The sequence below is a fragment of the Castor canadensis genome, chromosome 6 (genome assembly GCF_047511655.1).
Source record: "Castor canadensis chromosome 6, mCasCan1.hap1v2, whole genome shotgun sequence".
Taxonomy (NCBI): Eukaryota; Metazoa; Chordata; class Mammalia; order Rodentia; family Castoridae; genus Castor; species Castor canadensis.
This window is the reverse complement of record NC_133391.1, coordinates 132,757,780-132,774,423: the sequence shown is the minus strand read 5'-3', so window position 1 is coordinate 132,774,423 and position 16,644 is coordinate 132,757,780. Positions and strand designations below refer to the sequence as shown.

The 16,644-nt window shown below is 36.0% G+C and overlaps 1 protein-coding gene across 3 annotated transcripts in view; it reads left to right on the top strand.

Moving 5' to 3' along the window:
• Mtrex (Mtr4 exosome RNA helicase) overlaps positions 1-16,644 on the top strand; it is a 111,969-nt gene that overhangs the window by 15,146 nt on the left and 80,179 nt on the right. For 2 of the 3 annotated variants that reach the window (XM_074077490.1, XM_074077488.1), the window contains exons 2-3: positions 13,835-13,972; positions 14,342-14,408. In XM_074077490.1, coding sequence (XP_073933591.1) covers positions 13,835-13,972; positions 14,342-14,408 — 205 coding nt within the window. Of the gene's footprint in view, positions 1-11,500; positions 11,640-13,834; positions 13,973-14,341; positions 14,409-16,644 lie in introns of all 3 variants that reach the window. The other variant, XM_074077489.1, reaches the window with a different exon arrangement.

Sequence of the window (16,644 nt, the reverse complement as noted above, 5' to 3'; positions counted from 1 at the left end):
ATTGGAACTCACTTTGGTTCATTTCTTACCAGACCTGTTCCTTACTTCTTGGTCACCGTCCATAGTGGCCTCTAGTAATTTAAGATTACTTTATTCACTCTTCAACAGGGACATCAACCACATTTAAGTTTTAGATTTCCTTTCCTTTCCCTATTTCTCCCATGCATGTTCTCCCCTTAGTGTGTGACCCATGTCTAATAATACTACTGCATTTGTTTGGGTTTATAATCGGCATATGAGGGAGAATAGTGATTTTTGGCCTTCTGAGCCTGACTAACTTCGCTTAAGATAATGTTCTCCAGTTCCATCTATTTACTTGCAAGTGACAAGAGTTCATTCTTCTTTTTGCTTAGTAAAATTCCATTGTGTATAAATTTTCTTGATTCATCAGTTGTGGGGCATCTTGGCTGTTTCCATAGCTTGGCTATTATAAATAGTGCTTCAGTAAACATGGGTGTGCAGGTGCTTTTGTAATAACTTGACTCGAATTCCTTTGTGTGTATCCCTAGGAGTGGTATTGCTGGATCATATGGCAGACCTATGTTTAGTTTTTTAAGGAGCCTCCATATTGTTTTCTATAGTGGTTATGCTAGCTAGTGGTTATGTATGACGGTTTATGACAGTTCTTCCTTCTCCTTCCCCCATCCTCACCAGCATTTATTGGTGGTGGTGTTCTTTTTTATTTTTGAATTTTTATTTTATTCATATGTGCATACATTGTTTGGGCCATTTCTCCCCTTCTCTCCCCTTACCCTTGCTACCACGCAGAAACTATTTTACCCTTATCTCTAATTTTGTTGAAGAGAGAGTATAAGCAATAATAGGAAGGACCAAGAGTTTTTGCTAGTTGAGATAAGAATAGCTATACAGGGAGTTGACATGCATTGATTTCCTGTACATGTGTATTTACCTTCTAAGTTAATTCTTCTTGAACTAACCTTTTCTCTAGTTCCTGGTCCCCTTCTCCTATTGGCCTCAGTTGCTTTAAAGTATCTGCTTTAGTTTCTCTGTGTTGAGGGCAACAAATGCTATCTAGTTTTTTGGGTGTCTTACATATCCTCATACCTTCCTTGTGTGTTCTCGCTTTATCATGTGATCAAAGTCCAATTCCCTTGTTGTGTTTGCCCTTGATCTTATGTCCATATATGAGGGAGAACATATGATTTTTGGTCTTTTGGGCCAGGCTAACCTCACTCAGAATGATGTTCTCCAATTCCATCCATTTACCAGCGAATGATAATATGTCGTTCTTCATGGCTGCATAAAATTCCTTTGTGTATAAATACCACATTTTCTTAATCCATTCGTCAGTAGTGGGACATCTTGGCTCTTTCCATAACTTGGCTATTGTGAATAGTGCTGCAATAAACATGGGTGTGCAGGTGCCTCTGGATTAACCTGTGTCACATTCTTTTGGGTATATCCCCAAGAGTGATATTGCTGGATCATATGGTAGATCAATGTTTAGCTTTTTAAGTAGCCTCCAAATTTTTTTCCAGAGTCGTCGTACTGGTTTGCATTCCTACCAGCAGTGTAAGAGGATCCTCTCCTGCCCCCCACCCCTGCATCCTCGCCAACACCTGTTAGTGGTGTTGCTAATGATGGCTATTCTAACAGGGGTGAGGTGGAATCTTAGTGTGGTTTTAATTTGCATTTCCTTTATTGCTAGGGATGGTGAGCATTTTTCCACGTGTTGTTTGGCCATTTGAATTTCTTCTTTTGAGAAAGTTCTGTTTAGTTCACTTGCCCATTTCTTTATTGGTTCATTAATTTTGGGAGAATTTAGTTTTTTAAGTTCCCTATATATTCTGGTTATCAGTCCTTTTGTCTGATGTGTAACTGGCAAATATTTTCTCCCACTCTGTGGGTGTGGTCTCTTCAGTTTAGAGACCATTTCTTTTATTGAGCAAAAGCTTTTTAGTTTTATGAAGTCCCATTTATCTATGCTGTCTCTTAGTTGGCTGAGCTGCTGGGGTTCCATTGAGAAAGTTCTTAACCTATACCTATTAATTCCAGAGTATTTCCTACTCTTTCCTGTAGGTGGTGGTGTTCTTGATTATAGCCATTCTAACCGGGGTGAGGTAGAATCTTACCATGGTTTTGACTTGTATTTCCTTTATGGCCAGGGATGGTTTGTGTGTTTTTTGGCCATTTGGATTTCTTCCTTTGAAAAAGTTTTCTTGTGTTCTGTTGTCCACTTCTTTATTGGTTCACTGATTTTTGACGAGTTTAGTTTTTTGATCTCTGTATATTCTGGTTATCAGTCCTTTGTATGATGTATAGCTAGAAAATATTTTCTACCATTCTGTGGGTGGTCTCTCCAATCTAGAGACCATTTCTTTTGTTGTGCAGAAGCCTTTTAATTTCATGTAGTCCCATTTGTCCGTTCTTTCTCTTAGTTGTTGGGCTGATGGAGTTCTACTGAGAAGTCTTTGCCTATTCCTGTTGTTTCCAGGGTATTAGTCCCTGTTCTTTCCTGTACTAACTTCAGAGTTTCAGATCTGCTATTAAGGTCCTTGATCCATTTTTATTTTTATTTATTTATTTATTTTTATTTTTTTTTTCATTTTTCTTTTATTATTCATATGTGCATACAAGGCTTGGTTCATTTCTCCCCCCTGCCCCCACCCCCTCCCTTACCACCCACTCTGTCCCCTCCCTCTCCCCCCACCTCAATACCCAGCAGAAACTATTTTGCCCTTATTTCTAATTTTGTTGTAGAGAGAGTATAAGCAATAATAGGAAGGAACAAGGGTTTTTGCTGGTTGAGATAAGGATAGCTATATAGGGCATTGACTCACATTGATTTCCTGTGCGTGGGTGTTACCTTCTAGGTTAATTCTTTTTGATCTAACCTTTTCTCTAGTTCCTGTTCCCCTTTTCCTATTGGCCTCAGTTGCTTTTAAGGTATCTGCTTTAGTTTCTCTGCATTAAGGGCAACAAATGCTAGCTAGTTTTTTAGGTGTCTTACCTATCCTCACCCCTTCCTTATGTGCTCTCGCTTTTATCATGTGCTCATAGTCCAATCCCCTTGTTGTGTTTGCCCTTTATCTAATGTCCACATATGAGGGAGAACATACGATTTTTGGTCTTTTGGGCCAGGCTAACCTCACTCAGAATGATGTTCTCCAATTCCATCCATTTACCTGCGAATGATAACATTTCATTCTTCTTCATGGCTGCATAGAATTCCATTGTGTATAGATACCACATTTTCTTAATCCATTCTTCAGTGTTGGGGCATCTTGGCTGTTTCCATAACTTGGCTATTGTGAATAGTGCTGCAATAAACATGGGTGTGCAGGTGCCTCTGGAGTAACCTGTGTCACAGTCTTTTGGGTATATCCCCAAGAGTGGTATTACTGGATCAAATGGTAGATCGATGTCTAGCTTTTTAAGTAGCCTCCAAATTTTTTTCCAGAGTGGTTGTACTAGTCTACATTCCCACCAACAGTGCAAGAGGGTTCCTTTTTCCCCGCATCCTCGCCAACACCTGTTGTTGGTGGTGTTGCTGATGATGGCTGTTCTAACAGGGGTGAGGTGGAATCTTAGCGTGGTTTTAATTTGCATTTCCTTTATTGCTAGAGATGGTGAGCATTTTTTCATGTGTTTTCTGGCCATTTGAATTTCTTCTTTTGAGAAAGTTCAGTTTACCTTGATCCATTTTTAGTTGATAACCAGTACAGGGTGATAAACATGGATCTAGTTTCAGTTTTCTGCAAGGCAGATAACAACTTTCCCCAGCACCATTTGTTGAGGAGGCTATCTTTTCTCCTTCATATGTTTTTTGCACCTTTGTCAAAAATAAGGTGGGCATAGCTGTGTGGATTCATATTTGGGTCCTCTATTCTGTTCCACTGGTCTTCATATCTGTTATTGTGCCGGTACCATGCCGTTTTTATTGCTATGGCTCTGTAGTATGGTTTGAAGTCAGATATTGTGATACCTCTAGCATTGTTCTTTTTGCTCAGTATTGCCTTGGCTATTCATGGTCTTTTGTGTTTCTAAATGCACTTTAGGGTAGATTTTTCAATCCTTGTGATGAATCTCATTGGATTTTTGATGGGTCTTGCATTGAACCTGTAGGTTGCTTTTGGTAGTATAGCCAATTTTACTGTGTTGAGTCTACCACTCCATGAGGATAGGAGATCTTTCCATCTTCTGTAGTCTTCTTCAATCTCTTTCTTCAGTGGTTTGTAGTTCTCCTTGAAGAGGTCATTTACATTCGTTAACTTTACTCCTAGGTATTTAATTTTTTTGATGCTATTGTAAATGGAATTGTTTTCCTGTATTCTTTCTCAATTTGTTCATTGTTGTTGTATAGAGAGGCTACTGATTTTTGCAAGTTGATTTTGTATCCTGCTACATTGCTGAAGCTGTTTATGTTGTCTAGAAGGTTTTGGGATAGTTTTTGGGTCTTTGAGTTATAGGATCATGTGGTCTGCAAATAGGGATATTTTGACTGTTTCTTTACCTATTTGTATTCATTTTATTTCTTCTTTTTGCATTATTGCTCTGGCTAGGAATTCCAGGACTATGTTGAGTAAGAGTGGGGAGAGTGGGCACCCTTGTCTTGTACCTGAGTTTAGGGAGAATGGTTTCAATTTTTTCCCATTAAGTGTGATGTTGGCTATATATTTGTCATATATAGCCTTTATAATGTTGAGGTACATTCCTTCTATTCCTAGTTTATTTAGAGCTTTTATCATGAAGTGGTGTTGAATCTTATCAAAGGCTTTTTCTGCATTTATTGAGATGATCGTGTGGTTTTTGTCTTTGCTTCTATTAATGTGCTATATTGCACTTATTGATTTGTGTATGTTCAACCATCTGTATCTCAGATGAAGCCAACTTGGTTGTGGTGAATGATCTTTCTGATATGTTGGATTCAGTTTGCCATTATTTTATTGAGGATTTTTGCATCAGTGTTCATTAAGGAGATTGGCCTGTAGTTCTCTTTTTAGGATGTGTCCTTGTTTGGTTTTCAGAGGACTATAATACTGGGTTCATAGAATGAGTTGGGCAGTGTTCCTTCCCTTTCTATTTCATGGAGGCTGGCAGAGTGGCTCAGGTGGTAGAGTGCCTGCCTAGCAAGCGTGAGGCCCTGAGTTCAAACCCCAGCACTGCCAAAAACAGAAAAAAAAAAAAAAAAAAAAAGACCATCTATTTCATGGAAAAGTTTAAGAAGTGTTGGTGTTAGTTCTTTGAAAGTCTGGTAGAATTCAGCTGAAAATCTGTCAGGTCCTTGACTTTTCTTTTTTTGGAGAGTGTTTATTGCTACTTCAATTTCATTACATGTTACAGATCTGTTTAGGTGGTTAATATCTTCTTGGTTCAGTTTTGGATGGTCATAAGTATCTAGAAATTTGTCCATTCCTTCAAGATTTTCCCATTGATTGGATTATATGTTCTCAAAGTTGTCTCTCATGATTCCCTGTATTTCTGTGGTGTTTGTTGTTATCTCTCGTTTTTCGTTTCTGATTTTGCTAATTTGGGTCTTTTCCCTCCTCATTTTAGTCAGATTTGCCAGGAGTTTGTTAATCTTTTATTTTTTCTACAAGCCAGCTTTTTGTTTTGTTGATTCTTTGCGTGTGGTTTTTTTTTTTTTTTGTCTCTATTTCATTAATTTTGGCCCTCATTTTTATCATTTCTCTCCTTCTGCTTGTTGTGGGTTTTGCTAGGTCCTACTTTTCTCAGAGTTTGAGATGTAGCATTAGATTGTTTATTTGAGATCTTTCTGTCCTTTTAATATATGCACTCATGGCTATAAACTTTCCTCTTCAGACTGCCTTTGCTGTATCCCATAGGTACTGGTAGTTTGTGTTTTGATTTTTGTTAGCTTCCAGGAATGTTTTTATTTCCTGCTTATTTCTGCTGTGACCTACTGCTCATTGAGCAGTGTATTATTTAGCCTCTAATTATTTGGTATTTTCTGCTCTTGTTTTTGTTATTGAGTTCTAGTTTTAATGCATTGTGATCAGATAGAATGCAGTGAGTTATCTTCTGTTTTCTTGCATTTGCTGAGGCTTGCTTTGTGTTCTAAGATATGATCTACTTTGGAGAATGCTCCATGAACTGCTGAGAAGAATGTATATTGTATTGGATGAAATACCATCCTAGACATCAGCTAGGTCCATTTGATTTATAGGGTCATTTAGTTCTAGGATTTTTTTTGGTTGATTTTTTTGTTTGGATGATCCATCTATTGGTGATAGAGGGGTATTAAAGTCTCCCACTACCACTATGTTGGAGTCTATATGTGTTTTTAAGTCCTCCAGTGTATGTCTGATGAAATTGGGTCCACTGACATCAGGTGCATATAGGTAGATAATTGTTATTTCCTTTTGATGTCTTGTACCTTTTATTACTATGAAATGTCCTTCTTTATCTCATTTGACCAATGTGAGTTTGAAGTCTACTTTGTCTGACATAAGTATTGCTACTCCTGCCTGTTTTGGGGGGCTGTTGGCCTGGGATATCTTCTTCCAGCCTTTCACCCTAAGCCAGTGTTTATTTCTGTCAATAAGATGGGTCTCTTGTAAACAACAGATTGTTGGATCTTCCTTTTTAATCCAGTTTGCCAAATTGTGTTTTTTGATGGAGGGGTTTAAGTCCATTAACATTCAGTTTTAATATTGATAGGTATGTGGTGATTCATGCCATTTAGTTGTTTTTGTTGTTTAAGGGTTTGACTCTGTGCAGTCAAATCAGTGCTATTCTCTGATTTCTTGTATTTTTTCTCCTGTGGTTTGATGCTTCCTGTCCTCTTGTGGTTTTGTTTACTTTCATCTTCTGTATGTAGAATTCCTTGTAGAATCTTCTGTAGTGGTGGCTTGGTGGTCATATGTGAAGAGCAGATTATGAGAAGCCTATGAGAACTTGACATAAGCACAGCTATGTCAAATAATCTTCAGTCTGAGTTGGCAAGGCCCCAGGCACAGAAGGGAAGCAAGCACAACTATGCCCAATAATCAGCAAGGTGAATTGGCAAAGTCCCTGCTGCAGAAGAGGGTGATGGAAAAATGCAGCATGGGTGCTTTTCCTAAGATGTTTACCTCAGAGAGTAGGGATTGCAGGTTCCTCTTATTCCCTGTAAGTGCAGTGCCATACCACCCCCTGTCCCCCTCCCCCCCACACAAGAACTGTTGCTCCTCCTCCTTGTTTGCCACTGTATGTAATAAACTCACTGGAGATGGATAAGGCTGCTGCTGTGTTTCTCCATCAGTGCACTCAACCCAGCTAACCCTAGCTTTCTGCGTCTTTTGTTACTGGAAAAAGATGGTGGGAGAGGAATGGTGATGAAGAAAATTCATGGGGATTTAGAATTAACAAAGTGAGAGGTAACTTTTCCCCAAGTCTGAAATTACATCAGAAAGTTTTTAAGTACTCATACTACTTGAAATAACATCTAGTTCTATCTGGGGACCTGAGCTTGTTTTAGAAAGATTGCTCTGGCTCTTGTGTGTCTCCATCCAAGCACCCAACCTACCTGACCCCAGCTTTCTGCATGTTTGTCTTCTGTCTTTTGTCATTTCTTCATCTCCCATCTCTCCCAGTTAGGTTAGTAGGACCAACTCGTGGAGGTCACGAGAGTCATATACTGTTTTAGTTTCTGTTTATTGTGAAAGATTTTTATTGCTTCTTCAATTTTAAATGATAGTTTTGCTGAGTAGGGTGTACTAGGGTTGAAGTTATTTTCATTCAATGCCTGAAATACCTCACTCCATACCCTTCTTGCTTTTAAGGTTTCCATTGAGAAATCTGCTGTTATTTTGATGAGTTTACCTTTGTATGTTACTTGTTTTTTCTCTTTTACAGTTTTCGATATTCTTTCTCTGTTCTCTGTTTGTTGTTTTGATGAAGTTAACATCACCAGGTTCTATTTTGGTCATGTCTGTTTGGTGTCCTAGAGGCTTCCTATACCTGAATGGGTGAAACTTTCTCAAGATTTGGGGAAAAACTCTTGAGAACTGTCGAACAGCATGTATATTTGTATGAATGTATAGGAATTCATGTACTCATGAATGGTAACACATTACCATAATCCCATCAAAACTGAGGAGACCAAGGCAGGAGGATCATGAGTCTGAGGCCAGCTTGGGCTACATAGCAAGACCCTGTTTCAAAAAAAGAAAATAAGATTGAATACAGTTTGTGATTCTTTTTCTTTTCCTTTTGTTCTGTCTGTAATCACACCATCAGTTAAACTGTTCTCTAAATGCTAAAGCATAAATAGTTGATGCTGTACACTTGATATTTGTTGTGTTCATTTGTTTCAGTTTATTTTCACTTTTTTAAAGATTATAGATAATTTAATTTTTAAGAAATTACGTGAAATACTTTATGGTTCCAAAATGAAAAGTTTAAGCACACAGTTTATTCTTGCTTCTATCCCTAACCTTCTACCCTGTTTCCTCCCTCCACCTCAGTTTTTCATTTATACTTTCCTTTTTGAAAATATAATTAAATTGTACATGCTCATATGTATCTGTCTTCTTTACTCCTCACTTCTGCAAAAGGTAGCATTTAAAAACTGTTGCCTTGCTGGTGGAGTGGCTCAAGTGGTAGCAAGGGTGAAGCCCTGAGTTCAAACCTCAGTACCACTAAAAAAAAAAAAAATTTAAAAACCCTCAAACTGTTGCCTTTTTTCTGTTTTTGGTGTATTGGGGTTAGAACTCAGGGCCTCATGCTTATAAAACAGGCACTGTACCACTTGAGCCACACCTCAAATTCGTTTTGCTCTGGCTATTGTTGGGGGGGGGGGGCGGGGCTGGAAGAATTATTTGCCCTGGCTGGCCTTGAACTGTGATCCTCTGGATCTGAGCCTCCCAAGTAGCTGCAATTACATGTGTGAGCCACTGGCGCCCAGCTGTTTTGTTTTGTTTTGTTTGCCATTTTATCTTTGGGATAAATTTCTAGAAATGGGATTACTCAAAGGGTAGTAAGTAAGTGTGTAATTTTGCTCAGTGTTGCAAAATTCCTCTCCACAAGAGATGTACCATTTTGTGGACAGAATGATGGCTCCCCCAGTGATATGCATGTCCTACAGCTCAGAACCTTTGGAAATGTTAGATTACATGGCAAAGGGGAATTAAGGTTGCAGGTAGAATTAAGACTGCTGATCATTTCACTTTGAGATGGAGAGATAATCCTGGATCATACAGGTGGGCCCAATATAATCACACGGATCTTAAAGGAAGGAAGGGTAGAGGTCTACAAAGATTGTAGACCTCTAGAAGCTGAAAAAAGCAAGGAAATGGAATCTCCCCTGGAGCCTTCAGAAAGGAATACAGCCCTGCCAACATAGTACATTGATTTTAGTCCAGTAAAAACCTGTGTTGCCCTTGTACTAACTGACAGTGAATTTGTCTTGCTTTAAAGCCCCTGAGTTTTTGTTAATTTATTATGACAGAAATAGAAGGCAGATCCAAATCCTAATGTATAAGAGTACTTTGTGGCTTTATCCAGGGTACACTGGACTTGGATTTTTGTCTGTTTTGTGTAAAATTATATACGTGTGTGAATAAACGTGTATATATGTATTTGGCAGTACTGGGGTTTAAACTCAGGGCTTTGCACTTGTAAGGCGGTTTCTGTACTGCTTGAGCCACACCTCCAGCTTGAGAAATTATATTTCAGTTACTGTTAATTTATATTTTGTCTCAATATTATTAAAACAGAGCATTTTGTCTTATGTCCAGAGGGCATTTGTTTTTCTTATTTGTGAGTTCATATCTTCTTTTAATCTTTTAGGAAATGGGTTTTTTTTCCCTACTTTTGGTCTTTTCCTTATCAATTTTATAGTCCTTTTATGTTGGGGATATTATTTCTCCAATCTAAATGGCAAATATTTTCCCCTTTTTATTATTGTTTTTGGCAGTCAAAAAATTTTTAATGTAGTTTTGTCAGCCTTGTTGCTTTTAGATTTTTGTCAAGGTTAAGAATGTTTTCTCCATTCCCAGGGTATAAAGTAATTCCCTCCGGGTTTCTAATACTTGTTTGGTTTTACTAGTTTACCTGTATATGAATGTAAGTAAGTATATGTTTGTTTGCTTGTTTGTTGTGTGCTGCTAGGGATGAATCCCAGATCCTTTTACACACTAGACAAGTACTCTACTTGTAAGCTATATACTCCCTCAGCCCTGGTTTTACCTTTTACTTGAGTGTCTTATCCATTTTAGACCAGTGCTTATTATTGTATCAAATAAATTGCCTGTATATCCTAAAACAATTTTTTTTACAAATATTTGTAGTTATTGAAAAATAAACAGAAATAATGCCTGCATTCTGTTGTGGTATATAGCAGAATTTAGCACCATTAGGAAATGCTTTCAAGTTAACTTGTTTTTGTGCAGCTCTCTGAATAAAAATATTTCTGAGTATATATGTATCTACACCTTCGTCAGCTAGGATGGCTGTTGCTCTGCATTGGCATTTTAAAAAATCTGTATTTATATTCATCTGTAATTGTACAAATAAATACAAGACTACACGCTCAGGAAAATAATCAAGTACTTTATGCTTGTCCCATGTTTTTCTCCAGGCATTATACAATAATTGGTTGTACACAGTCAGTGCTTTATTTTTATGCAGATAGAAACTAAATGTTATTTCAGGTAGTATGAATACTTAAAAACTTTTTGATGTAATTTCAGATTTGGGGAAAAGTTATGAGAGTAGTATTAAAATTGTTATACACCTTTTGCTTAAACATGACAAATGTTAAAATTTTACCATACTTGCTTCGTCTTCTTTCCTGTACTTACATGTGTTTATGTATGTGTTCATATGTTTATACTTTTCTCAACTATTTAGAGTAAGGTGTAGATATGTTGCCCCCAAATTCTTAATTTGGTGTATATTTTCTGAAAATAAGAGCATTCTTTTATGTAACCACAGTACAGATTACAATAATTAGAATTAGGAAATTAACACTGGCATAGTATTATCTAATCTACAGACTTAGATTATACCCATTACTTTAACACTCTTTAGAATAAATAAGAAAAAGATTCTATATTGGATTATATGATTTTGTTGTCATGTCTTTTTAGTGTCAGTTAGTCTGGACCAAGCTTTATTTGACTTATGACCTTGTAATCTTTGAAATAGGTTATTTTGCAGATTGTAATTCAGTTTGGGTTTGTTGACAGATTGATTGTCAGTACTGTTGGCCAAATTTGTTGTCAGTGTTTAGTGGTGCTTTTTATAATGCTTTAAAGAGAGCACACTGTCCTTATGAACTACCAGAGATAACATTTTTAGATAGCTTCAATAAATCAAAACCTGATTCTTAATCAGTAGTCTGGTTCTCTGTCACACTTTTTCCCCAGAATTTCTGGATAACTCATGTTTCAGGTTTATATATTCCACATGTGATGTACTTAACCAATCTATGAGAGAAAAATAACTGGAAAGCTAAAAGAAAAAGAAGAAATTCTTTTAAAAACGTGGATTTTATTTTTTAGGTTCAGAAACTATGATTGTGTTTCTTTTACAGTCTTCACCAACCTTTATTGGAATGCTTTAAATACAATTGCTGAGCTGATGCTAACTAACCCATAATAGAATTTTGGAAAGAGAAGAGATCAAAGTTACTGTACAAATGTCTTAATTTAGTGGAGTCCAAGGATGTTGATGTAAGCATAAATATGGGACTAGAATAACTTTTGTCAAAATAGGAGTGAGAAGATTCTAAATTTTAGATTCGGTTAAGCATCAGAGAATGAACTTCAATTTGAAAAAAGTTCTTTGAGCATATAGATTAATACTATAATATGTTATCTTTCCAAAACACTTCCTTAAAAAAACATACGAAGGAAGCACAGAAGTGTTAAGATCATGGGGTGAATTTTCATAGTGAACATACTTCTGTAGCCACTATTCAGAATAAAATATAAAACACTACAAACATCTTTTTTCCCCAGAAAATAACTATCATGATAACACATTTTCCTGTTTGTGACTATTGTATAAATGGCAGTACAGTAAGCCCGTTTTATTCATGGATTTATTTCATGCAGTTTTGACCAAGTGCAGTCTGAATATAAAATTCAAAAACAAAAATTTTAAATTTCACTATGCAAAAGAAGCAGCTCAGTTGATGAAGAGAAGTACACAGTAGGCTCTCATAATCGTCAGTTGTGTTTAAGTGGTTGTATGATCTGCTGAGTGTTTCCCTATCCTTAATTTTGTGAAAATATGCCCCACAGGTGGTGCCCTCCAAAAGTAAAAGTTATGGTAATCCTCAAAAGTCAAAAATGGCAAATAATATGCTTAAGTTAAGTAATAAAGTGGCAATTTGATATAACAGGCATGTCTGTAGTGGAAATTGGGCAGTGTTTTGAGAAAAATAAATTGAGCATCTACCGTATAGAACTGAATTCTGTATTCTGAGCATTCCTGTTTTTTCTCAGTGGTGGTTTCCCTGGAACTATATACCCATGGGTATACATAAGTACATAAAATATATTATTTTGTTTCTGACTTTGGCTCAGCATTCAACTTGTGTTATAAAATTCAACACAAGTTAAAACATATGTAATAGCAGTAACAATGGCTCTTAAAGCGTGATTGGGTTTTGGTGTGAGATGAGAGGATTGGCTCAGCATTCAACTTGTGTTATAAAATTCAACACAAGTTAAAACATATGTAATAGCAGTAACAATGGCTCTTAAAGCGTGATTGGGTTTTGGTGTGAGATGAGAGGAATAGCCGCAATTATCTAAAAAGTCTATTATTAAAAATATTCTTCCTTTTTCCAACTACATATCTATATGAGGCTGGATTTTTCTTCACAAACTTCAACCAAAACAGTGTATCATCAAGTTAAATGCAGAAGCAGATGAGATTTGCAATAAAGAGATTTGGAAAAATTTAAAGGAATGCTGCATGTTCATTAAAAGATTTTTGTAAAACAGCTATTTTTATCACAAATGTAACATTTATTTCATATACAAGTTTTATTGTTGCCATTTTAAAGTAAATTGATAAAACATTTTTTAAAATTTTAATCTTAGTATCTAATATTTATAGAATAATGATAGATAATATGCAAAATTCTTTGTCCTCCATAATTTTTAAGAGTGAGAAATAATTCTAAAGCTAATAGTTTGAGCTGCTAACGTAGTATTATTTTATTTATACTTCTGATAAATAATTATGTTGAATTCCTTTTCATATGCTGTTCTTTTGTTGTATCTCTTTACTCTTAATGGTACCTTTTGATTAATAGAACTGTTTGGGCAGTCCAGTTTATCATACTTTTATATTTCGGTTAGTAATTTTATGTCCTGTTTAACAATTTTGTAAGATAATTTCCTCATTTTATCCTCTAGTAGCTTTTTCTTTTTTATATTTTTTTGCCTTTCACAGTTCTACAATTCACATGGAATTGATTTTTGTGTATGAAAATAGTGATCAGATTGAATTCCCTATGGTTATGCAGTCTGCCAAGTACCATTTTTGTTATAACTTTGAGCAGCAAGTCAAACCACATAAGTTTTTTCTTTTGAAATAGTAATACTTTGTAATTAGATAAAATATTTACAGTTTATTGATGGTGTTCTTATAAATGTCCCATGTTGTTTTGTGTTAATATATTTGTCAAATTGAATTTTAGTATTTTTAAAACCTCCCAAGAAAATATGAAATATAAAAAGAATAATGTTCTTGTTACTAGGTATAGTGTTTTGAACTTTAGCCAGTTTGGATTTGTGGCAGTCATCTGATTAAAAGATGACCTTATTCTGCTAATGGTAGATGTAAGATGTGAAACAATACTTTATGGCATTACCCTTAATCAGAATTTAATTCTAAGTTGTTTACTTTTCAGAAAACATTTTGATGCTAAATTACAATCAGAGTCAACTAATAGTGGAAAAAACAAGAGAGATGCAGATTGTGAAGGCACAGATGAACCTATTTTTGGAAAAAAGCCCAGGATAGAAGAGTCAATAACTGAAGACTTAAGGTAAATTTCCATAGCCATAAATGTTAGTAACTCTTATTTGGTGGTTGCATTTAGTTTTTTGTGGTACTGGGGATCAAACCCAAAGCCTTATACATGCTAGGCAAGAGCTTTTCCACTGAGCTATATCCCCATCTCTGCATGAAGTTGTGGTACTGGGCTTTGAATTTAGGGCCTCAGATGTGCTAGGCCAAAGATGTTAACAGCATTTTCAGTTCTCATGATGTATTTGAGTAATGTGACAAAATTTCTAAATAGTCTTTATAACTAAAAAGTTTTTCTGATTTGCAGTACTGATAATGGGACAGTATAATTTTCTTTAACAATACAGAGAAAAGGCTTTATTATTTAATTTCATTTTATCTTTTTAAGTTTGGCAGACCTGATGCCCCGGGTCAAGGTGCAGTCAGTTGAAACTGTTGAAGGATGTACACATGAGGTAAGCCCAGTCAACAATGTATAGTAAGTTAATATTATAAATGACATTTTTTTTTTCTTTTTTTCTTTTGGTGATACTGGGGATTGAACTCCTCAGGGCTTCATGCCTGCCAAGCAGGCATTCTACTGGTTGAGCCACACCTCCAGACCTATAAATAGGACTTTTCTCTGTATGGTCTAGTATGATGATCAGCAAGAAGTTTAACTTTAAAGGCCTTGGAAGCAGCAAGTAGTTTCTATGGGGTGCACATATTGCTGGATGAAGCTTGGGTTCAGATGCTGACCCAACGTCTTTCCTAACTACAATCTTGGGATAAATTTTCTGATCTCTTTTGAACATTGTCTTATTAATTTGTAAATTTAGAATAATGGTATTTTCCACCTGGGATGGTTGTAAAGCTTGTATAAGAAAATTAGATAGCCAGGCTTCAGTGGCTCACACAATTGGGAGGATCCAAGTTTGAGACCAGCCTTGGCACATAGTGAGACCTCTCTCCACCCCCACCCCATCTCCAAAATAATCAGACCAAAATGGACCAGAGGTGTGGCTCAAATGGTAGAGTGCCTACTTTCCAAGCATGAAGCCCTGAGTTCAAACAAACCATTCCCACCCACCCCCATAAAAAGAAAATTAGGTAAAGTACCCTGCACAGAGTATGTGTTATAGTACATGCTTATTCTCATACTCTTAAAGTTAAGTATTAGCAACATTTCTGCAATTCGGAGACTATTTCATATCTTTCTCATGACTGGTGAATTGCAGTTTCTTTATTCTTCCACAAGATGGTGGTCACTGATGGCTTGTAGCATATACTTAGAAGTGAGAATGTATACAAATAAGGCACATAGTAGGACTATAACACTATTTTCTTACGTTAGGCCTTTTATCATTACAATAAAACCTTAGAGCAAGTTCTTTTTACAGGTAATTGGAGAATTTTAATTAAAAGTTTCTTGAATAAGACAAATTCAAAATTAATAAAAATAGCTTGTAATACAGATTTACATAGATTTAGAACCTTATCTGTTTAAATACCTGTCTTTCTGCTCAAAGTTCCTTATGTTCTCTTAGAAATGGCACTTACACTGTCATATGGAATGCTCATTTGATCATTCAGCACTTATTTTGGACCCTGTTCAGTGTTCTAGGCTTTCAAAAGTCAGAATTTTAAAATATACATATAAACCCTGTTATGAAAAGATCAGAAGCTTTTCTTTATGCTTCATGATTATTTTCAAGTCTTCCATTTGTCACCTCTCATTTTCTCAGCAGCTACCTTTATCTCTTACTTCATATAGAGGCCTGAGAATGTTAAGTTTGAGTATCCTCTGATTATAATCTCCATTAGCAAGCCCATCTACCCCTGTCACATCCACTGAAAGGGAAAACATCTCCTTTTGGAGGCTTACCATGGTTGTTCTGCCAGTTTTTTGGTTGTATCTTATCCTTTCTCCACAAAGCCTTTGTCGATTCCGTTTTTTTTTTTTCTTGGCTTCTGTAGTCTCCTCTCTATTTACTATTTCCTGTGCATATGAACATTGAAAGGTTTTTTTGTTGTTATAGGTTGCTTTTCTGGCACTATATTGTTTTTCTTGTCCCTGGTATAGTCATTCATTCAACACATACCTTTTGAGTGCCAGGTATATTTTATTATGCACTGAGTGTAAAGGTCACTTCTGACCTTTCTCAGAAGTGATGTTTAGTATAATGCTTGAAGAATCTCTGTTAGACTTCTTGACCTTTCATTCATCTTGTAATTCAGTTCAATTAGATTTCTTCTCTCTCCATTTCTTTGAAACTGCACTGGCAAAAATCCCAGTGGCTAATTGGTCAGTATTTGACTCTTGATCATTTTGTTGGTGTTCTGTTTTCCTGACTCCTTAAGTTTCTGTGGGTTTCTTTTTTTCTACCTTCTATTATATATTACCCAGAGTGTTTTCAGAGAATAAAAGCATAACTCTTTGATTCTTGTTGGTGTAAAAATATAATTTTGTTGTTGCTGCTGTTAAATCCCAGAAATATTTAATTATTAATTGTTTACTGGTGGTATTCTTTGATGGATCAAGCGAGATGTGAGGGAGGTGGCTTCATAGGTTGATCATACCTTCATGGGGATTACACCATGACTTAGGATCTAGCTTTTATCTTCAGTACTAGCTTTCATATTCATATCTAGAAAATTTGACTTTGTTACTATACCAAAGGGTAGTCTCACATTCGACATACATGTAAGAGA